This window comes from Onychomys torridus, chromosome 6, assembly GCF_903995425.1.
Source record: "Onychomys torridus chromosome 6, mOncTor1.1, whole genome shotgun sequence".
Taxonomy (NCBI): Eukaryota; Metazoa; Chordata; class Mammalia; order Rodentia; family Cricetidae; genus Onychomys; species Onychomys torridus.
In genome coordinates, this window is record NC_050448.1 from 36,561,188 (window position 1) to 36,585,810 (window position 24,623).

General features: G+C 40.4%; 1 protein-coding gene across 1 annotated transcript; it reads left to right on the forward strand.

Moving 5' to 3' along the window:
* The first annotated feature begins 988 nt into the window (after positions 1-988).
* On the forward strand, positions 989-24,184 carry Tm4sf4 (transmembrane 4 L six family member 4). The gene is made up of 5 exons (XM_036189484.1): positions 989-1,162; positions 1,846-1,935; positions 10,342-10,478; positions 20,919-21,108; positions 24,167-24,184. Exons 1-5 carry the CDS (start codon positions 989-991, stop codon positions 24,182-24,184), a joined length of 609 nt encoding a protein of 202 aa, XP_036045377.1.
* Positions 24,185-24,623: the final 439 nt, after the last annotated feature.

Sequence of the window (24,623 nt, forward strand, 5' to 3'; positions counted from 1 at the left end):
CAAAGTGTGGCTAAGATGTCTCAAGTGACACAAAGCAAGCTAATAACTGAATTGTGTTCTGGAAGTTAATAGAACTTCCAGTATGGATGTGTTTTACCTCCCCCACACTAACTGCTGTTCACTCACGTCTCCTCTCCTCTGCTGTCCACATCTTTCTTCCTCTAGCACTCACTTGCCTTGCTCTTTAGATACAGGTTTTTATTTCTGTGTGAAAGTAACTAAACAACCCAACCAGGAAAACTGTTTTTGCTAATTCCATGGCATGTCGGGAAGAAGACAGAATTTAATTACCTAGTTGAGTAAACAACTAAAGAAATACTGCAGCCGGGCAATAGAATAAGTAGCTATTCCGATTTATCTTTTAAAAAAAAGCCCAGGCCTGAGTTCAGCATGATTCAATTAGGCCATCCAATTACTTTTGTATTGAGGAAGACAAGCCCTTCTGGATAAGCCTGTGTTACAAGACCAAAGAAGAGCCAGGCAGATCGTTCAGTGCTTGGGAGGCATAACATTAATCAGGATGTTAGTGGATTATGAAAGTGATTTATATGGTGCCTGGGGAAATACTTCTTTATTTGGGCAGGGACACGGTGATATTAAAGGGACAGTGCTATACACTGCCTGCCCTCACCTTCTCTTTGGTTGCAACTACTTGAGTGTCTTGTCTGTGCTGGTGGATTATTAACAGAGGTTATTGGTCACCATGGCAAAATGATTGAACGATTGCACAGAACGTAATCTCATTTATGGGGGTGAAAAAAAAAAACGTAAGGTCAGGGATATAAATGCCCATCGCCATTGAGGGCCTGCTGTAGCTGAGAAGTGAATCGACTCCAAGGACACGGTTCAAAAAGCTCTGACATTGGGTCCCAAATTTCTTCTTGAACCTAGTACAGCTACTGAAACGTGCTGCCAAAACCTCTGTGGAGACCCGTGAAGCAGGTGGTGAGAAGCCTTTGATCTCTGTGCTTTACTGTGCCACCCCAGCATGTGTACTGGGGGCTGTGCCAAGTGCCTGGGGGGCACCCTCATTCCCCTGGCTGTGTTTGGCCTCCTGGCGAATATCCTGCTGTTCTTCCCCGGAGGAAAGGTGATTGATGACAACAACCACCTTTCCGAAGAGGTCTGGTACTTCGGAGGAATCCTGGGAAGTGGAGTTTTGGTGAGTAGAGAAACTTTAATCTTCCCATAGAAGAGAATCCCCCTGCTCCCACCCTTTTCCATTCAGTTCTTAGTACCTGGGATGCCATTCCGCAGCTAACAACCTTTACATACTGAAAAGTAGTGCCTTAATATACTTCCCTTTCCTATTAGTGGCTGAGGACACCTTGGTTTATTAAAGTGGTTCATCCCCAAGCTTGGGCTGGAATCATCATAGGACATTTGAGCCCAATATCAAGCTAACAACCACTTGCTTTACTCCAATAAAATAGTGCCGATAAGAATTATAAAGAAAACACAGTGCTTTCTACAAATGGACGGAGTTAGAATGCCGAGGTGCAGGAGACGTTGCTTAGCTCCCATTCAAGACCTCACTTTACCCCTTGTTTCCAATATGGGTGGGAGCTCCAGGTTGTAGTATGACACCAAGACACTTTTCCTTGCCCTAACCCACCCTTTAAATGAAAACTTGAGATGCCCGCTCTTAAAATCTCCTTACACGAGTTGGTCAGTCAGGCCAAATGGAACTCCCATACTCAAAACTACCTATCTACCCAAGAGCCATGAGAGCTGTTAGGTCTGGCCTGCCTCCGTAAGCTGCTGAAATCTGAGGTATTCACTGGCCAGAAAAAGTTGGGGCTTCCCTTCAACCCCAGACACTCTGAGCACTTCTCTTGCTGACAGATGATCTTCCCTGCGCTGGTGTTCCTGGGCCTGAAAAACAATGACTGCTGTGGATGCTGTGGCAACGAGGGCTGCGGGAAGCGATTTGCGGTGAGTTGTCGTGGGGTCAGTGGCCAGAACTGCCCTGGGGCACGGGTGTGACAAACAAGTGACCAGCCCCAACCAAGACTCCAGGGACATCGGGTACAGGATTAAGCTCTGATTCTCACTGGTACAGAATAATAAGAGTAAACATATTGAATTTCACAACCTTCCTACTCAGAGGTATAGAGACACCGTGTTTTACAAGTACCCAGCAATGTCAGAGCTTTAGAACTAGGGTGATGCCACATAAAAAAGGCAGAGGTGGGGCCACAGGCTTCCCTTTGCCACTAAGAAGCCACAAGAACTTAACAAATATCTTTCTTCTGGCTCTGAATTGCCTCATCATTAAAGGAGCAGGATAAAAGATGCTATCTCCCTTTCCTAATCGCTCGCTAAGCTCCCTTCTTTATCACAGCCAAGGGCACTATTTCTGGAGGCCCAGCATTTTGCACTGCCACCCAGAATCTGCCCGGGGATTTCAGCTTCCTCTCCTGCTTCATGTGGCCATCCATCTTTTAGTTGGTCAGCTGGAGACTAGGAAGGCATAGATGTTCCCGGGGGGAGCAGAAGGAACACTGGCAAGCAGGGCAGGTCCCATTTCTGCAACTGGGCAAGTCATCAACTGTAAGATAAGCAGGTTGGACAGGATCAGAATTCCCTAGATATGGGCTAAATCCTGGTACATAGATATGTGTGTCCAAACAACAAGGAATGTTTTCTTTCACTTATCTTCCAGTTGTTTTCATTCTGTAAAGGAAAGAAACTCTTATTTTGATGGGGATAAGTCTTTTCTGTTTCTAAATCATCAAACATCCCTTCTAAGAAAGGAAGAACAATCCAAGGTTCCAGGAACACAGGCAACATTGGGTGACTAACATTTAATAATGCTATGTTCATGTTTGCTAACAATTTCAGTTTTTCTTTCAAAATAGTGACATAAGTGAATAAAACACTTGGCTTAAAAACTATTAAACATTTGGGGGATATGATGAGGAAAAAAATATGATGAAGGTAGCCCCTGGGTTTGATGAAGAGGAAAGGATGTTCCGGGTTTCTAGGATTCAAATTCCCATCAAGGAGACACCTAAGCCCACTTTAAATTCTTGAAAGCCCGTTCTGAAACAGAACCATCTTGACATTTCTTTCTCGCCATCATCTGTCCATTTATTCAAAAAAGAAAGTACTTACCGGGCACACACAAAAGACCGTTGTGCTCCGTGTACAATACACTGAAGTTTTTTGTATGCCATCATATCATTCACAGAATATCACTTCTAAAAATCATCATAAGTACTGAAAATTGTCATTTCAGCATTTAAAATCATCATTTACGAAGAGTGTAAGAAATGGCGACAATTCATTTGGTATAATTATGTCGAATGTTGTATATACTTGATAATATTTTCATATAATTAACTATAAAAGAAGTGCTATATAATTCATTTTTCTATTGGACCATTTATAATTTGTCAACTTTGAAAGATAAGTTGGAGATGAAGGTTTGAAACAAATAGCAATTAAGGAATTTGAATGAAAATAAAGAAAAACTATATCTTAGAAGTCTGTCTTTGCGTTTCTGATGCTGGGCAGAACTAGATAATGTCTGACTGCTAAAAACAACAGGCATGCAGGCTGAGAGGTGCGCAGGCTTGCTTCTGTGTTTCTAGGTTTCTCTAGAACTACAGTGAGAATTGAAACTGTGTTCAACGTATTATATACAAAACTTTTATTTCATTGGATATAAATGAACTAAAGAGTACAGCAAGAAATTCATGTTGTTCCCAGTACAAGTTGAGCAAACTTGTTCTGAAACATTTGGTCTGGTCATTATATATCATCTACCAGAGCTCGTAAGGCCTCCAATTGGGATCTGCCCTTGGAGAGGGTTGAGGATGGCCGCACCCTACCTGCCAGCTGTGCAGACTGGAAACCAAGGCTTTAAGCCTCAGCTACTGGAGACCAGGGCACCATGGCTGGATAGTCAGCATCCCAGGGTTTCTCTATGTAGCTTTGCGCCTTTCCTAGAACTCACTTTGGAGACCAGGCTGGCCTCAAACTCACAGAGATCCATCCACCTCTGCCTCCTGAGTGCTGGGATTAAAGGCATGCATCACTACCACCCGGCAGCACCCCAGTTTCTTAGTTTGGATGGGTTTGTTCTTTAATCAATGATGAGAGCACAAAATGCATCTGTATGTCTTACTTCTTTTCAAATGACAAAAAAAAAAAAATTAACCTAGTATCGCTGGCCTCACAGCACAACCATAGTCTAACATATGTTGTATGGCCTGTGCCGACACAGCTCTAGGGTGCCATACTGGTTGCTTGCTGGAACCTGGCAGTGTCCCTGTCCCCCTCCAAGACCATGTTTATAGTCCAAGTCCCATGCTTTGTAGCTGAACTCTTCTGTTCAGAGGCTCTGGGACACCAAGTGAGGCACACACACACACACACACACACACACACACACACACACACACCTGCACCATCATTTAAATACTAAGGTGGTAACCATGTGAATTATTTTTGTAAATATGTAAGGCATTTCCTTACAAATAAATACTGCCCCCATTGTCTGTGGAGCTCTGAGAGGCCCTGCCAGTAGAAAGATCTATGAGCAAACACAGCAGAAGCCAGAGCAGCAGTCTCCCCACCTCCACTGGCACTGATATGTTTTTCTAGAACATTCCCCAAATATTCACTGAACTTACACCATTCTTGTCCTTCAGTAAAAAAAGCAAGAATTGGAAGGTAGGTGGCTATGGAGATAAAGTGAATTTATCACCTGTAAACATCCTTGAAATTACCTAATTCATAATTGCATTGTGAAATCTGAGAAAATGAGTTAGGCAGTCTCTCTCTCTCTCTCTCTCTCTCTCTCTCTCTCTCTCTCTCTCTCTCTCTGTCCCTCTCTGTCCCTCTCTCTCTCTGTCCCTCTCTGTCTCTGTCTTCCTCCTTCCCTCCCTCCCTCTCTGTCTCTCTCTGTGTGTCTGTCTTTCTGTCTCTCTTTGTCTCCCTCCCTCACTTTCCCTCCTTCTCCTCTCTGTCTGTCTGTCTGTCTGTCTATCTCTCTCTCTCTCTCTCTCTCTCTCTCTCTCTCTCTCTCTCTCTCTCTCTCTCTGTCTCTCTCTCTCTCTGTCTCTCTGTCACACCCTCATCTTCCCATGCCTAAGAGTCTCAGCAACTTCTAACTGCTTGTCTGTGTGGTCACTGCTCCCTGTACTCTCTTCAATGTTTGAAAAATGTTGATCTCTCAGGGCCCAGTGGGACAACTCATTAATTTTATCAACTTGTTCACTTTAGTAAAGGGCCATCTAGAAACTTTGGACTTGACTCAAAGTTGAGTGTCTTTAATGATGGGATGAAAAGTAGATTGATAAAGGAGATATCTGGGGGCAAGGCAGACATTTCAGCATTCTTAACATTATCAGGTAATAAATCCAGATGTCCACACCCAGGCAGGGCAATGTGGTTGACTTTTTGAAGGAAAATCTTGGTCTCATCATCAGGCAATCTGTGAGCAATTCAGTGTGTCTTCCTATGCTCAGCTCACTACTGCCCCCTACAGACAGATCCTGGATATCTAGCTCTTTATCTTCCAACAGCCGATTGGAGGAAACTCAAGAAACACAATGCTTTTAAAGGATGTGTTATCATAAAGTAAGAAGTTAAAGTGTGGATCTACATTTTTCACTGTTCTCTACTCTTCAAAAAGTGATCTTCTTCGGCTAGGAATGACACTCAGTATTAAAATGCATATCAAAAATTTAACAAAACAGAAAAGTAAAATGCCATTGCAAACTGGATCATGAAATGACACTTGTTAACTTTCAGAAAGACATTACCTGAATCAGAGAAAAAGTAGTGTAACAAAAAGGAAGCAAAACCCTGGGTGAGTGTTTGGTGTCAAAGATATATATATATAAACTCAGGGGAAATAGTTGCTGGGCTAATAAAGTAAAGAATACCAGGAGGGGTGAGAGGGAATTTTTATACTTTCTCAGGCTTAATCCTCACAAAAGCCCTTTGAGTTACACAATAAAGTCCTCATTTTATGCATAAAGAAACCCAGGACAGGGATAGGGAGGTCATAAAGTGGACATGAGTTAGAAGGTATCTAATTACAGGACTTTCTTATCTTCTGTTTCAAAAAAAGCTTTTACAGCATACAATGTGTACATGCACGTTTAGCAGTGTGAACAGAATGTGTTTGTGGATGTAGCTCAGCAGTAGAGCATTTGGCTGCAGAATGTATCTGTTGGGGGATAGCTCAGTGGTAGAACATTTGACTGCAGAATGTATTTCTGAAACAACCATCTAAGAGGAAATCCATTTACTTCTGTTTTTCTCCCTAGACTTTTGAATTTTGTATTTGTAGAAAGGAAGGAGAGGGCACAGCAATACAATATTACAGCATAAAAATAATAATTTATCATATACTAATATTCATGTATTGAGTGTATTATAGCATCACAGAAATTTTCCTGAGAATAAGCACAAAAGATCCATGGTGTCTTATCAGTGCTGGGTATTATTTAATAGCTCACTCTCACCTTAACCCTGAGAAATATCTGGTTCTTCTAGAGGGGTCACTAGTCACTACTGAACAGGTTCTCTTACTCATTAATTATTATTATTGAACCTCATTTTATAGGAGAGGGAATGAGGCAGAATGATTAACTTCTCAAGGTCATGTGGGAGAAGCCAGGACCTAGAGCCAGCTCCTGTTACCTGTAATTCATACCTGTGACTATGACACATCTGTGTCCCTCTTTTCTATTTATTCCTTTCAGGGAGATGAAGCATACTGCAGGGCAGAAGGTAGGGCAGATGTTCCCATTCTGGCAGACAGTGCTGCTCTCAAGAGGCGCCACTTCAAAAGCTGTCCCCAGTCTTTTGCCTATTTACTTTAAATATTATCAGTTTGGGAGTGGCTACCCTAACATATTTAATTTGATCTCAGTAAATTTCCATTTAATAAAAGAAGTTTTTAACATAAAACCTATGATAAATGGGACTTAACCGATGCTGGTTTTAAGACAGATCATATCTGGCTGGATGTGGTGGCACTAGCCTTTTATCCCAGCATAGAGAAGTAGATACAGGTAGATCTCTGTGAGTTCTAGGCCAGCCTTGTCTACATAGTGAGATCTTATATAAAAACAATACAAAAGATAATGTACCCCACTAGTGAACTTGACAACTTTTTAGGACTTTTTATGTGATATGAATTAAAGCAAGCAACATGATGTGATTCATCTGCTCTAGAAGATTATGAAAAATTGGAGTGTTTGTTTAATTTATTTTTAAGGTGGAATATTTCAAACTGGAACTCAAAAATAGAACAAACCACTCTGCTATAAAAGTGTAACCCAATGCCCCATTCTTTCTTCAGTCACACTATATAGCAAAATAAAGCCTAATCTATTCACTTAAGAGTGACTACATTTCTCTCTGTGTCACATTTCCTTCATTCTTGAGAGGAAGCATTGCCATGAAGTCAATGAGTACCAGATCTATGAATTTTAAAACATTTTACTGCCAAAAATGTCAAATGACCTAGATGAAGTTTTTTCAACATGGCGGCCACATATATCTACTGAGGAAGAGGGGAGTGCCTGATCTATGCAAAATATGACTGTATTCCCAAGAACTGATACAAAAAAGATAACATACTAAATATGTAAAATTAAACAAATACAAGGCTAAAGTTAATATCTTCTGCTATTTTCTTTAAGCCAGGACATTCACTTTATATATGAAATTAATATTATGGATAGAGGCGGTCTAGGAGAAGTTCAAATGGTTATGCTTTGATAAAAGGGAACACCATCCCCTTGTTGATGGTTTTGTTAATCTGACTTCTTATTTGCCTAAATGGGGATGTGTTTACCTCTGTACTCACTTTTTACCACTATCCTCTTACAGTCTAGGTGAAAATTATATATGAACACCCTCTCAAAATAACCTTTACCTTTTTTTTTTTCTAGACAGACTCTTATATATCCCAGGCTGGTTAAAACTTGACATATAGCCAAGTATGACCTTGAATTTCTGATCCTCCTGCCTCTACCTCCAGGATCATGAATTATAGGTATGCATCTTGTGCCCAGTTTTCAAAAATATGTAAAATAACATTCACTGGATTTTAAAGGAAATTCATTACATTAAAGGGTTCAAAAATATTAAAACAGCTAATGCATGAAATGTTAGCATGAGACCTTGTTGAAAAAAATTAAGACTAGACTTTAGAAGCAAGCAGCTCCACTACTTTAATATTTATTGTCTTGATTTTTATCTATCTCAGTTTGTTGTGGGGGAAGTATAGATAATAGCCATGTCACAGGTGTTTGAAAGGATAAACATTCTACACATCTGCACAGAAGGCTCTCATCAAGTCAAGCCATTTTTATTAGGTAGAGTTGGAATGATTGCACCAAGTGGTATTTGAGGTCTTCAAAGTTATGAAAATATAACTCTAAAAATACTTAGCCATCTTTGTAGAAGAAATTATGGCTTCTGAAGACTCTCAACTAGTCTGAAGATGTGAGGGGCCTTTTAACATAGAATCTTTTTTTTTTTTTTTTCTGGGAGAGAATCTAGTCTATATCGAGAAGAATGCAATCAAGCACATGTCATCAGCAAGTTTTCCCAGACTATTCTACGTCTTTGTGTAAAAGAAGATAAGGCAGTATAAGAAAAAAACTGCTCTGAATTTAAGATTTCACTCATCATGCTGAACATTCTCTCCATTCCTGGAGTTAAATAACCTAGCTGTGTGTGTGACAGAGCAGCGATTTTGTTGGAGGTGGCATGGAGAAGCCACAAAGGCAGACAAGAAGCCGGTTAAGTAAGCTCCCATGCACCCAACAGGATCTCATAGGGGTTCACAGAACCAAACTCACAGATTCAGTAAGAACATACAAACCTCAAGAAAAAAGGAAAACCGAGTACAGAAGTGTCTCGTATTTTCCCAAAAGGAAACAACCAGAACAAAGCTTCCGACAAAAACCACCTACCAACATTAATGCACAAACACGCACTTATACACACAGTTAACACATTTATATACACAGTATGGAGTAGAAAACAAATTTGACATCTTTTAAGCTGGAATGTTTATCCCAGTCCCTTATTTTTAAACATGTTTCTTTGATGTTAGTGGTTTTGTTACTATATACACTATATACCATTAACAGATTAAAATCTCTTTCATGTCAGTTTGGACACACATACTTCCCTTTATTTTGAAAGTGGGCCTCACTGTATAGCTCTGGATATCCTGCAACTTACAACATAGAGCTGGCTGGTCTTGAACTCACAAAGTTCTGCCTGCCTCTTCCTCTGAGTGCTGAGATTAAAGGTGTGACCCACTACACCCATGCTATTTCTTATTAGTGTTTAGAATGGAGACATTACTATTTAGAATGTGGCATATAATAAGTTTTGGTTTTACTCAATTACTGGGCAAGCCTCAATGAAACATTTCACAATTAAGATAAGAACTTTTACTGTATCAAGCTGATAATAGAAAAATAAATTTTAAAAAGTGAAAAAAAAGAATGGAGACTGAAGAAGTTCTACATATCTCTAATCCTAAATATTTTATCCTTAAACAGGAGTCAGCCTGAATGACCTCCAGGATTGCTTCTGTCATTTGCATTCCAAAATTCAATTTTGATATTATTACTGCAAAACTGTCTTACCCTATCTATACTACTAATTAATCTCTTTCATGTAAAAATATGTTGAACTGGAATTGTTGAGGTTGTTTAACATAGAAGAGAAAACTGTCAGCAGGTGAAGCACTGTCGAAGTGACCTTCAGATATTTTAAGGGCCACCATCATATAGAAGGATGATGGTATTGCATCTTTTTGTCCTCAAGGAGTATACCTAGGACCAGAGTGGAGACCCTCTAGACTCCTAGTCTTCAGCAGCATAAGCAAGATCTGTGTGCCACATAGGACATTTGACCAGAAGAATTTTAACTTTGCTACTAATCCCAAGATGTTTTTCTTCTGTAACAGCTTGGCCTTACATATTGGTCCTGTAGATTTTATTCTCATCATAGATATTAATATGCTATATATGTGATATATTATATTATATATAATGTGATATGTGTGATATATCTTATATATATGATATATATATGTATTGATTTGGAGGTACAGACATTGTTGCATTCCTCAATCAACCAATAAGTGAAAAGATGGGAGTGGAATAATAAAGGGAACATGACACAAAGTTTCATCTGAGAGAGCTGTAAGTCCACCTGTAATCACAAATGACTCCTACCCCTATGGTCATCACGTTTACTATCAGGCTGGGCAGGTTTGCTGAGCAGTGTAACCAAGCAGAAGCAATCTCTGCACAGTCTAAGAACTTTGGTGTCTCTTCTCCCTTTCAGATGTTCACCTCCACACTGTTTGCTGTTATTGGATTCTTGGGTGCTGGATACTCATTTATCGTCTCAGCTGTCTCCATCAACAGGGGTCCTAAATGCCTCATGAGCAATAGCACATGGGGATACCCCTTCCACAGTGGGTAAGCCTCCCCTGTACAATGAACATGATGTCATGGCCCCTTCGCTATGTACTCTCAACATGTTGCCCCTTGAAGCAAAGCTGACTCTAAGTTTAAGAGAACTTGTATAGTCCTCACCTCTGATTGTCTTTTGACAAACACAAGAGAAATAACTGGAAAGTCCACCTTAGCTTTCAGAGAAAATTTGTTGTGTCGCAACTCACAACCAAACACTAGCAGTTTGTATTTAATATTTTTGTCTTCAAAGGGTGTGCCTGGGACCAGAGTGTAGAACATCTAGATTCCTAGTCTTCAGTAGCATAAGCAGAATCTTCCTGCCACATAGAATACCATGGTGACAGTCTCAGCAGAATATGAATTCTACAATATTGAATTAAATGCCACAATTACACAAGCCATATTTCAAGTACTCACTAGGTGCTTGTGGCTTGTAGCAGCTGTGCTGAATAGCAAAAATATAGAACATTTCTGTTGTGGCAGATGTTCTGCTAGAAAACTACACTCGGTCCTCTGAGAAGCTTGGACTGCTTCTCATTTGTTCATTATCTCAGACCCTCTATTTTGCATAGTGGCTGAACATCCTTGGGGGTCAAGAAGTATGACTGGTGGGTCTTCTAACACATAGAGAATGGGTCCATTAAAAATAACTATGTAGTATACCAATAAACAGCTGTCCTTCAGCATCTTTGGAGACTTCTGGACATCTGTAGTTATTGATGCACAAGTACCTTGCATAGACTTGTAACAATATTTGCATATTGTTTATAATATTTGATACAATGTAAATGCTATGCAAACAGCTGATACACCATTTTGCTTGGATAACAATGACATGTTCATTATGGATGCAATTTTATCAGTTATTTATGATCAACTTTACATATGTGGTATCTGAACATGCAGAGGGATGGCTGTCTTAACTTAAACTACTGTTTGTTCATTTACAATAAGATCCTTAGTAACTTCAAGAATTGTCTTCAGACTGGGGAGGTGAGAGGCACTGGCTCTGACCTGATGGTCTTGGTGTGTTTACCTGCAGCAAGTACCCCAATACTATTCTCACAACTAAACAAGCACAGATATGTCATCTGCACATCATCTGCAGTAACTCCAAGACGTCCCCCCACCCCGGCGCCCATGGAAAACCCTCATACCTTGTAGTGAACTATTGAGACACCATCACCATAGGGTTGGATTGAGGAACATAGAATTCAGATACCAGCACACTGAGCCTTCTCTTGAGGTGTTTCATCAGTAGCTCAGTCTGTCCCCTAGTAGGTGTCAGGAAAGCAGTGGGTTATGTCTTTCTGAAGGACCCTTCTGCTATTACTTTCATCAACACTGCCTTGCAGTGTCAACCCTAGCTTCCTGTTGTGTTCTGCTGTGTGAACGTTGCGCTCCATGCACTTAATGTCAATCAGCCTAAAGGCTGTGTCAAGAACAAAGGGCAGAGAAGGAAACATAATAGGGCAAAGCACCACTCCAAAGCAATACAGTAGCCCAGAAGTTCTGATGGGTAAACTCATGCCCTGCTTGGATGGATGGAATCAGCTACAAGATCAGAAGAGTGACCATTGCCCCTGTAGATAGCACCAGAAATGTCGACTGAAATAAAAGCAGGAAACCATGTTTCAGAGTGTTGTGTACCCATGCTTCGGAGGAAGCCTGTTCTACATCATTCCCCTCACAGCTGCTTCTGGAGGGTTACTCTCCTGCATGCTCTCATCTGATGTCACTCTATCTGATTCTCACAGCGACACGTCATCTCTCAACAGGGTCAGGTGACAGTTTCACAATGAAAACAGCATAGAGCCAACCTTATTGGAAGGGACAAGATTTTGGAATTCTCCCATCTCTGTTCACTGTACAAGAAGAAATTACCCAGGATTAGGCGTGAGGAGAAGTGGCAAGTGTTCCCAAGGTGGCCTCTGAGATCCCAGCTTGGAACGTAAAATTCACAGTTTCTCAAGAACTAGCAAAGTATCCTAGGAGAACGAGAACTGCTAGGGAACACTTCTGCTCTATGTTCCTTTGAGTAGAACTTTCTTTCACCCAACTCTTCCTTTCTGAGACCCTGGGCCACCCTAAAGCTTTGGCCTTAGCCACTGAGGAGGATGCAGGGGGAAGAGCATTGGATGCAATGTTCAGTTGCAGGGGAGAGGTACCCACACAGGACACTTTTACTGCTCCTCTTCTGCTGTATGCAAGAGTTGAGTATAAGACACAGACCTCCACATGGTGGCTGGATCCAGAACCAAATACAATTAGTCTTCCTGGACTCTCAATTAAGACTACTTCATCATAATCCAGATTATTGCCACATATCTCTCATGTCTTCTGTGAAACCAAGGTGACAACCGAGTCTACCCCATAGGCTCCAGTGAGATTATAGCAGCATAAAGGCATAAATTGCTTCTGCAATTCCTGTGAGTTTCATAAATAACCATATTTCTATAACTTCTCAAATATAGCTTTATGTAATGGTAAAAGCTTAGGAATTTTGCAGACCTAAATCAAATCCACACACTTCCATTTATTAGCTTCAACTTCCTAATCTCCAGAATCGGTATGTTCATTCTCTCAGTGAGTACTTACCGAAGGTTACCTCCATGTGGGCAATGCATGTCAGGCAACACCTGCTCGTGACAGGAAAGATCTGGACCCCCAGTGCCAGTCAAGACTGGCTCAATGACAGCTGCTCACACACTGAACGCTCCCTGTGCTGAGTGTGGGAACAAATTTTCATGGAGATGTGTACTCTTCCCTTGGGGGTGTATGGTCCTAAGAAGATGAGTAAATGGGTAGACAGTGACAGCACATGGGTGCAGGGCCTAGGGAAAGGGAAGCCTGGTACAGCAGTGCCAACCCACTCCTGCTCCTCATTGCATCAACTCCTGAATCAACTCCCTGACTGAGTACAGGAGGAGAAGTCTGAGCTTCTCCTGAAGAGGTGGCACTGCCTTGGTCTCACAGGGGGTCCCCATCTCCTTTCTCAGCTGCCTTTGCCTCACAGGTGTGGACACATGGTGAGTTTCCAGGTCCATGGAAAATCCAGGACCCTCTCAACCAGAAGTTACACAGCATTCAAACTGTACCTGCTCACTGAATCTCTCTAAACCTGAGAGCTTGTGGAGAGACCAAAGTCTGAGGATGTGGTGAGAGGCAGGCATTCCACAAACCTAGCCCCCATGGGCCGACTATTCTACCTTAGCATCTTAAGCTCTTTCCAAAGCATGCCTGCAAAATATTGGACAGTTTTAATCTTTGTAGTCACTACATTTAAGAATGGTAAAGACGAGGCTGGATGTGAGGGCACCCCTTTTAATACCAGCACTCAGAATGCAGAGGAGGAGGATCTCCATGAGTTCAAGGCCAGCCTAGTCTATAAACCAGTTCCAAGATTGCCAGGACTACATAGAAAGAGACCCTGCCTCAAAATAAACAAACAAAACAAAAAAAAAAAAATTCTGTAAAGAGAGGAATAACTACAGAAAGATGAGTGCTTGACATAAAGGAAATCTAGTGCTATGAAGGAGGTGTATTATATCTGAATTCTCATTATGTCACAGATAGCAACACTGATGCCAAGGAAAAGTAGCTAATTTAGTAAGGAGCATTCACCTAGTAAGCAGAAAGTCTAGCTTTAAGCCTAGCTTCATCTGAAACCACAATAACACCGAAGTTCTTCCCATAGACTAAGTAAAATAATGACGACATTAGTGTTTATTGGTTGCTTGCTGTATGCTGTATGCTGTTGTAAAAGCCTTAATCTTACTAGCATATATAAGCCTCTCAATAATCCTACAATGTGCCCTATAATGTTATTTAAATCCAGTTTACAGAGAAGTGCGAATCTGCACAGCAAGCCACTGCAGCCTGTGTACTTACCAAAGGTGAAGGCATGAACAACGCCCCATTCCTAAATGAAGACCAAAACAGGGATGCACATAGCTCAGTGACAGTGCCTAGCATGTGCTAAACCCTGGGTTTTGTCTCCAGTTACAGACAACCTTTTTTTTTAATCCCCAACAACAGTTTCTCCTCCCTCCTCTCCTCCCAGGTTCCCCCCACATCTCCCCCTGCTCCCCTATTCCTCCTGCATTTCTATTCAGAAAAATGGCAGGCCTCTCATGGATATCAACCAAACATGGTATACCAAGCTGCAGTAAGACTAGGCACCTCCCTTCGTATTAAGGCTGAACAAGACAACTCAATGTGAGGAATATGTTCCCAAAGCAGGTAACAGAGTCAGAGACAGCCCACTGTTAGGAGACCCACAAGAAGATCAAGCTACACAACTGTAACATACATGCAGAGTGCCTAGGTCAGTCCCATGCAGGCTCCCTGATTATCAGTTCAGTCTCCCTGAGTCCCTGTGAACTCAGGTTGGTTGATTCTGTGGGTTTTCTTGTGGTGTCCTTGACCCCTCTGGTTCCTACAATCATTCCTTCCCCTCTTCCTCAAGATATCCTGAGATCCACCTCATGTTTGGCTGTGCGTCCCTGCATCTGTTTACATCAGTTGGGGGATGAAGCCTCTCTGATGACCATTGGACTAGGCACCAGTCTATGAGTATAGCAGAATATCATTAGGCATCATTACACTGATTTTTTTTCCAGTCATGTTTGGTTCTCTCCTAGGTGTCTGGGCTATCTAACCTCTGGGTCCTAGCCCTCCAAGCAGGGTCAGGTGTGGGCTCCCTCTCCTGTCATGAGTCTCAGGTTAGACCAGTCATCGGTTGACCACTCCCACAACTTCTGTACCACCTTTACCATAGCACATTCTGTAGGCAGAACAAATTGTAGGTTGAAGGTTATGTGGCAGGGTTGGTGTCCCAGTCCCTCCTCTGAAAGTCTTGCCTGGTCACAGGACATGGCCAGTTCAGGCTATCTATTCCCTATTGTTAGGAATCTTAGCTGAGGTCACCCTTGTAGATTCCTGGGCATAAATTTATGCCCAAGAGTGGTATAGCTGGGTCTTGAGGTAAATCGATTCCCAATTTTCTGAGAAACTGCCATATTGGTTTCCAAAGTGGCTGTATCAGGCTTCTGCCTCACCCTAAAATGCCCCCCTTTTCCAGTCATGTCTTCCAGCACTCTCCCCCTCCACCTCCTCAGCCTGGTCCCTCCCATTCCCATCTCCACCCCTCCCCAGTCCACCCATGAAATCTACTCCATTTCCCCTTCCCAGGGAGAATGAAGAGTCCCACCTTGAGCCCTCCATGTTACTTAGCTTTCCTGAGTCTGTGAATTGTAAGATGGTTATCCTTTACTTTACAGCTAATAGCCACTTATGGGTGAATATGTAAGTGAATGTCTTTCTGGGTCTAGGGTGCCTCATTCAAGATGATTCTAGTTCCATCCATTTGCCAGAAAATTTCCTAATGTCCTTGCTTTTAATACCTGAGTAATACTCCATTGTAAAAATGTACCAGATTTTCTTTATCCATTCTTTGGTTGAGAAACATCTAGATTGTTTCCAGTTTCTGGCAATTAGGAAGAATGCTGCTATGAACATCATTGACCAAGTGTCCTTATGGTATGATAGAGCATCCTTTAAATTTATGTCCAAGAGTGGTATAGCTGGATCTTGAGGTAAATCGATTCCCAATTTTCTGAGAAACTGCCATATTGGTTTCCAAAGTGGCTGTACAAGTTTGCACTCTTACCAGCAATGGAGGAGTGTTCCCCTTGCTCCACATCCTCACAAACATGAGCTGTCACTTGTGTTTTTGATCTTAGCCATTCTGACAGGTGTAAGATGAAGTCTTAGAGTCATTTTGATTTGCATTTCCCTGATGGCTAAGGATGTTGAACATTTCTTTAAGAGTTTCTTGGCCATTTGAGATTCTTCTATTGAGAATTCTCTATTTAGATCTCATTTTTAATTGGATTATTTGGGGTTTTTTTGATGTCTAGTTTCTTGAATTCTTTATATATTTTGGACATCAGCCTTCTGTCAGATGTGAGGTTGGTAAAGATCTTTTCCCATTCTATGGACTGCTGTTTTGTCTTATGGATAGTGTCCTTTGCCTTACAGAAGCTTTTTTGTTTCTTGAGGTCCCATTTATTAATTGTCCATCTTAGTGCCTGTGCTATTGATAGTCTGTTCAGGAAGTTGTCTCCTGTGCCAGTGTGTTCAAGGTTATTTCCCACTTTCTCTTCCATCAGGTTCACTGTATCTAGTTTTATGTTGAGGTCTTTGATCTACTTGGATTTGAGTTTTGTGCAGGGTGATAGATAGAGATCTATTTGCATTCTTCTACTTGCTGACATCCAGTTAAACCAGCACTATTTGTTGAAGATACTTTCTTTTTTCCATTGTATAATTTTGACTGCTTTGTCAAAAAGCAGGTTCCATAGGTGTGTGGATTTATGTCTGGGTCTTCAGTTTGATCCCATTGGTCCACCTCTTTGTTTTTATGCCAATACCATGATGGTTTTGTTACTGTAGCTCTGTAGGACACCTTGAAATCAGGGGTGGAGATGCCTCTAGAAATCATTTTATTGGACAGGATTGTTTTAGCTATCCTGGGTTTTTGTTTTTTCCTATGAAGTTGAGTATTATTCTTTCAATGTCTGTAAATACTTGTGCTGGGATTTTGATAGGGATTGTATTGAATCTGTAGATTGCTTTTGATAAAATAGCCATTTTTACTATATTAATCCTACAAGTCCATGAGCATGAGAGATCTTTCCACTTTCTGATGTCTTATCCAATTTATTTCTTCAAAGACTTTAAGTTTTTGTCATACAAGTTTTTACTTGTTTGGTTAGAGTTACATCAAGATATTTTGTATTATTTGTGGCTATTGTGGAGGATGTTGTTTCTCTGATTTCTTTCTCAGCCCATTTATCATTTATATATATAAAGGTTACTGATTTTTTTTTAGTTAATCTTGTTTCCTGCCAATAGACTAAAGGTGTTTATCAGATGTAGGAGTTCCCTGGTAGAATTTTTGGGGTTGCTTATATATATTATCATATCATCTGCAAATAGAGAAACTTTGAATTCTTCCTTTCCAATTTATATCCCCTTGATCTCCTTTAGTTGTCTTATTGTTCTAGCTAGAACTTCAAGTACTATATTGAATAGATATGGAGATAGCAGACAACCTTGTCTTGTTTCTGATTTTAGTGTAATTGCTTTGAGTTTCCACTTAATTTGTGGTTGGCTATAGGCTTGCTGTAAATTGCCTTTATTGTGTTTAAATATGTCTCTTATATCCCTGATCTCTCCAAGACCTTTATCATGGATTTTGTCAAAGGCTCTTTTAGCATCTAATGAGATGATCATGTGGCTTTTTTCTTTCAGTTTGTTTATATGGTGGATTACATTGACTGATTTTCATATGTTGAACCATCCCTGCATCTCTGGGATGAAGCCTACATGATAATGGTGATGACATTTTTGATGTGTTCTTGGATTTGGTTTGCAAGTTTTTTATTAGTATTTATTTTTTACATCAATGTTCATAAGGGAAATTGGTCTGTAATTCTCTTTCTTTGTTGAATCTTTTTGCGGTTTAGGTTTAAGAGTGACTATGGCCTCATAGAATGGATTTGGCAATGTTTCTTCTGTTTTTATTTTGTGGAATAATTTGAGGAGTATTGGTATTAGGTCTTCTTTAAAAGACTGGTAGAATTCTGCACTAAAACCCTCTGGCCCTGGGCTGTTTTTGGTTGGGAGATTTTAATGACTGCTTCTATTTCCTTAGGCATTATAGGTCTATTTAAATTGTTTATCTGATCTTGATGTAACTTTGGTAAGTGATATCTATCAAGAAAATAATTAATTTCTCTTAGATTTTCCTTTTTTTTTTTTTTTTTTGAAATATGACCTAATGATTCTTTGGGTTTCCTCAATGCCTGTTGTTATGTCCCTCTTTAGCTTTCTAATTTTATTAAATTGGACATTCTCTCTCTGCCTTTCAGTTAGTTTGGATAAGGGTTTGTCTATTTTGTTGATTTTTTTCAAAGAACCAACCCTTTGTTTCATTGATTCTTTTTATTGTTCTCTTTGTTTCTATTTTATTGATTTCATCCCTCAATTTGATTATCTCCTGGTGTTTACTCCTCTTGGGTATGCTTGCTTCTTTTTGTTTCTAGAGCTTTCAGGTGGACTGTTAAGTTGGTAGTATGATATCTCTTCATTTTATCTATCCAATTTCTTCATTTAAGTACTTAGTGATATGAAATTTCCTCTTAGCATGGCTTTCATTGTGTCCCATAAGTTTGGGTATGTTGTGCATTCACTTTCATTGAATTCTAGGAAGTCTTTAATTTCTTTCTTTACTTCTGCCTTGACCCAGTAGTCTTCTACCCTGGTTTTTGTTCCCAATTATGCACCACCTTTTTTTTAAAGTGCAAAGGAATTCCTTCTCTTTCTTCCTCTGTTCTCTCAGCCCCAGGGCTTCTTCTATCATTTTGAAGAATTTCCAAAATGTTTGGAGGAGGAGTACAGTGCACCCAAGAGTTCCTAAGAAGCAGAGGTCATCTCAAAGACCCAAAAGTAATAAGGTCTTTCCCACTGAGGCCCTGGAAGTGGGAGAGAGTAGAGGAGGGAGGGACCAATGTATGATTGTCAGCATGACCTCACAACTCCTACCTACTGTCTCCAGGGGACCATACTTTTCATTTCTCCCTCAAGATATCTCACCTTTAGATTGTAACAAGCTCTCTCAGTACAGGTAACATAAAATGCTACAGTGTCTCTTGATTCGAAAGTATATACAAAATTCCTGTGTGGAATTTCTGTATGATAACAAAAATATATTTGAGTCACATTTAGATTTTTCTTAAAATCAGTCCTTTTTTTAAGATTTATATTTTTATATATGTGTGTGTTGTGAAAGTTTGTGCACGAGTACAGGCACCTGTAGAGGCCAGAAGGCATTAGATCCCCTGAAGCTAGAGTTTATAGGTGGTTATGATCCTCTACAAGAGCAGTACAAACTCTTAATGGTGGAGCTGTCTTTTAAATCCCTATTTATTCTTAAATTTTGTTTTTGTTTTATGTGTATGGGTATTTTCCCTGTGTGTGCATCTGTGCCGTGTGCCTGGTGCCTGAGGAAGCTGAAGGAGGGCCTCAGATCCCCTGAAACTAAAGTTCCGTGGTTGTAAGATCCTATGTAGGTGTCAGGAATTGAACGAGGCTCTCTGGGGAGGGGGGGCAGTGAACCAGAGTAGCCACTGAGCAGTCTCTCCAGCACCCTAATTTTTGTCATTTGTTTAGTTGTTTTTTGTTATTTTGAGACAGGATCTTGTGTATTTTAGCTCACTCTGTAACCAAGGATGAAGTTGAATGTCTGATCCTCCTGTCTGTGGAATATTTCCTTATACTATGTGAATATGTGTCACTGTGATTGGTTTAATAAAGAAACTGACTGGCCAATAGCTGGACAGGATAAGAATAGGGGGAAAGCCAAACAGAGAACATGGGGAAGAAGAAGGGTGGGGTCAGATTAGTCATGAGCAGACACAGAGAAATTAGGACACATACAAAATGAGGTAACAAGCCGTGAACAGCCACATAGCAGAACTTAGATAAGAAATATGGGTTAATTTAAATGTAAGAGTTAGCTAGTAACAGGCCTGAGCTATTGACCAAGCATTTATAATTAGTATTAAGTCTCTGTGTGCTTACTTGGGAGCAGCTTGCAGGACAGAAACTTCTGCCTACACCTGCCCCTACCTCCTCCTGCTGGGATTATAGGTGTACACCTCCACATCTGTTTTGTGCTGTGTTGTGGATGTAACTCAGGGCCTGTGCACTCCAGGCAAGTACTCTATCAACTGAGCTGCATCGTTTTGGGTTTGTGAGGGGTGTTTGTTTGGTTGGTTTTGCCTCAAACTCAAAGCATTCCTCCTGCCTCAGCCTACCAAATGCTGAGATTACAGATGTCAGACACCACACCTGGCTGAGAGGCTTCCTTTTAGTCATGGGACATGATCTATTTTACATGGCTTTGGATGGCCACTTGAGAATCTGTGACAATAGAATTGATCTCTAATAAGATAACTAGGACGAAGGCCATCAACATGCATACATTGCTGCCCTGGAGCAGCTTCATTTGCTGCTCCTTTATAAATGTGTGTGTGCTTATTTGTCCTCTTGGTCAGCTCACAAAAATGACTCTGTCACTTAGTAATTTGTGACTGGGACAAGTCACATGAAGTGTTCATGCCTCAGCATCCTTGTTTGTGGAATGGAAGAAAAATGTGAGGAATCAACAAGTGGAGATGTGAAGTGTCCAGGACAGCAACTTGCATGGAAGATGTACCCAGGGAGATATGTTTGGGTTCTTTTTACAGCTATTATAGGGTATTTCATCACAAAGCTTGTCCTGCATGAGAGAAATGATAAAGGCAACTTTCTAGCCTAGGGAATCACACACATTGACAATTGACTCCTTCCTGCCTCTGTCCCTGTTACCTGCAGTGATTATCTTAGTGACCAAGCCTTGTGGAGCAAGTGCACACAGCCTCAGGATGTGGTCCCCTGGAATCTGACCCTCTTCTCCATTCTGCTGGTCATCGGAGGGATCCAGATGGTGCTCTGTGCCATCCAGGTGATCAATGGCCTCCTGGGAACCATCTGTGGAGACTGCCAGTGCTGTGGCTGTTGTGGGGTAAGTCAGGATTCTATTGTTTCTTCTCAGAGCAAAGGAGACCAAGTTAGGCCACCATCACCATGAGATGAAGGGGTAGAGAGTATGGCTGCCTGGGAAAAACCCGGCCACTCTAGGGCTCTCGCAGCTCAGACAAACAGCAGTGTCATCTTATTGCACATGTAGTGAGCAATGTACCCAGAATGAAGCTGACCACAATTCCCAGGCTCCCACATAGCTACATATGTATATCTATATCTACAACATTTATAGAAAGGCCCCAGAAAGTATTTGCCAGATGGGCATGTTCCTTGCAGAATATATCACATCTGGCCTAGAATTCTCCCTTCTTCCAATGATAAGGATCAATGCAGAGCCTAGACAATTTCTGATACAAGAAGAGAAAGAAAGGAGATTAGTCTAGATGACTTTCCAAATTCCGTCATAAAATATCAATAATAAAATAGAAAAAATCTATAGATAATAAAACATCCTGATTATTTCAACACATAACCAAATTAGATCAGTCAATTATATATCCACACATTTACTATAAACAGATTGAGATGTGAATAAAACAGTAACTTTTTTTTACATTTCAAGTAAGCAATAAATATATGAAAATATTTGTGAAGACACACACATAATAATATATAATGGCCTAGAAAGTCTCTCTCACTTCCTTTCCTTCTACTCACCCAGTTTCTCCTAGGTTCTTCACTGTATAAAGCTACATAATTTCTTATATATCTTCCCATGCTTTTTAAATTATTTATATTTAACATATGGAAAGAGTATGTTCTCCCCAAAACTATAATAATATTGAAAACACTAGACTAAGGATACAGTCCAGTGTTAAAACATTTACCTAGCATGCATAAGGCTCCATTAGCAGCACCCTGTATGTGTGCGTGGGGGGGGGGGGGTAATTTGAAAATACAATGTAAAACTTACACATTAAATAATATGCAATTAAAAAATAAAATAATAACTGAATAGGAAAAATACAATGAAAAGCATGAAGTAGGAATTATTTTAAATGAGGGCTGACTCCTGAAAGTTGTCCTTAGACCCCAACATATACATTGTAGCACATAAGCATAGACTTACACACTAATAATAATTAAAAATTTTAAATACATATGATGTAGTAAATAAAATTTCCCCACAGTAAAATGAATATATAATAAACTGTACCAACTATTAATATTTTTCTGTAAAATAACAATTCTTTTGTGCTGATTATTTGTTTTATTTTATTTTATTTTATTTTTTGAGACAAGATTTCATTTTGGGTGTTCTGAAATTCTCTAAGTAGACCAGGTTGGCCTGAAACTCACAGAGATGCTACTGAGCTCTGGGATTAAAGACACCATATCTGGTCTTTTTTTAAATCTTTAAACAATTGGAAAGCCTGATTACCAGTTATCAACCAACAAAGAATTTTTGTGATAGCAATTAAGAATATTGTGCATGTGAGGCTGGAGAGATGGAATAGTGGTTAAGAATACTGGCTGCTCTCCCAGAGGATCCAGGTTTGATTCTCAACATCCAAAGGGCAGCTCACAACTGTCTGTTAAGTGCAGTTCCAGGGACCCGATGCCTTCCTCTGGCCTCTCCAGCATTTGGCACAAAAGTAGTACACATACAATGCATGCAGGTGAAATAACCACACATACAAAATAAAAATAAATAAATCTTTAAGAATATTGAACATTTAAATCTCACAGTTCATTCAAAATAAATAAGTACTTCCTAAGCCAGCTAAACTGATAGTCATAGTTTAGCTGGATGGTAAACTTCCTTTCCAAATTTATTAAGACTAGAATTGCTTCTTCATAGCTAATAATAGTTTGCTAAGTCTAAGGATATCTGTCCCTTTAAAGTCATTGCCCATAAATGCCAGTGTGTTGAATCTTTTCACAGCATTTAATTTGCCAAAACTGTATTTTTGGTGATATAATGGCTAAATCATTGATAGTAGAGAGACAGTGGAAAGATTCATGGTTTTCAGCCTGTGGGCAAAAGGGATTAACTAGAGGGTGAATCACCAGAATTTCCCTCTTCTTTCCTTCTTTCAGAACCCCCTCCAATTTTCTTATTTTGAAAACAAATCTACAGAAAATTTAAAGGGACATACAATGAATGCACACTGAATATTCTCTCCCGTATCCATGATTTATCAATATTTGTTCCCCCTCCCTTTCTGAGCTCTTAAAAAGTGATTTGTAGACTGTGAAACACCATCACTCTGCATTTCAGTAAACACCTGAGCAGTCCTGCACTCTCATAAGGAGCCTTTCTTGTGGGAAGCTTGCCTCTCCCTCTGTCATCCCTACTGCTGTAACATGGTTCAGAAAGAGCCCACTTCCACATCTAATAGTCAAGCATCTTAAGCAAGTTGACTGACTTCTCAGCATCCTGCTGTCCCAGCTGCGTGTTGCCTCAATTATGTGCAGGTCAACTTCCATTCACTCAAGCTGAGAGCCTCCAGAGCCTGGCATGGTCCTTAAATAAAGTGATAGATGGGAAGCTTCCTTAACATCCAAGCTGCGAGAACTGGGTGGGTGGCCAACTAGTGACCACGTGCCTTAAGTTGTTTACTTATAAAATGGGAGCATCAGCTCCATGGCTAACATTACTAGCTCAGTGCCTACTGCAGGGTAATAGCTACACATTGGTTTTTGCACTCATGAGACTCAGCACATGATGCTTGTAATTGTTTACTCACCATGTTAAACTCAGGAAGAAGGCATAGGCTTAATGAATGGAGCACTGTGCCTGGGTTCTGGGTTCACTGCAGCTTCCAACAAAGTACTTCTTTCATCAAAATTGTGTTTACTCATCAATGACACACAAAAAGAAGAAGACGAAGACGAAGCTTCCATGCTTATAACTGAAAACAAGCCACAGATTAAAGTCTGAAACGTAAGTCAGCAAACTGTAGAAAGCATTCAGTAGGAAAGCCACTAATGGACAAGAGAAATCAAGAGGAAGAAGAGTTAGGGAGGATTAGAGCAGGGAGACAGTTGGGGGGAAAGGCATCTTAATTAATTAATTTTCTTTTCCTACCCTCTAGGGTGATGGACCAGTCTAACTGGTTCTGAAGAGCTGCTCCAACTTTACAGCACTTCCCATGGGAAGACACACCCCCAGGACTCACCCCAGGACATGCCCCAGACTTGTCCAGGAGCATTACTATTTTCTTTTAACAAATAAAGAAATAATTGGGTAACTTGACAAATTAGTTCCCTTTTAGAACTCCAGAACAAGTTCAAGGCAGATTTTTCATGATTTCCTCTAAAAAGGAAATGTAAGCAAGATGAAGTCCTCTGTCCTACCACAGTGCTTCTTTGTATATAAAGATGTTCATATTTTAGGAAGATTTGCCTAACTCAAAGAGAAAAACATTAAAGTGAAAACCAGTTTTTCAGGATGTGTGGACAGGGAATGATTGCTGTATGATATATAATTTTTATGTGCAGCCTTTTTGGGCTAATTTGTCTGGGCTATTTGTGACTAGTTTTATGAGCCTG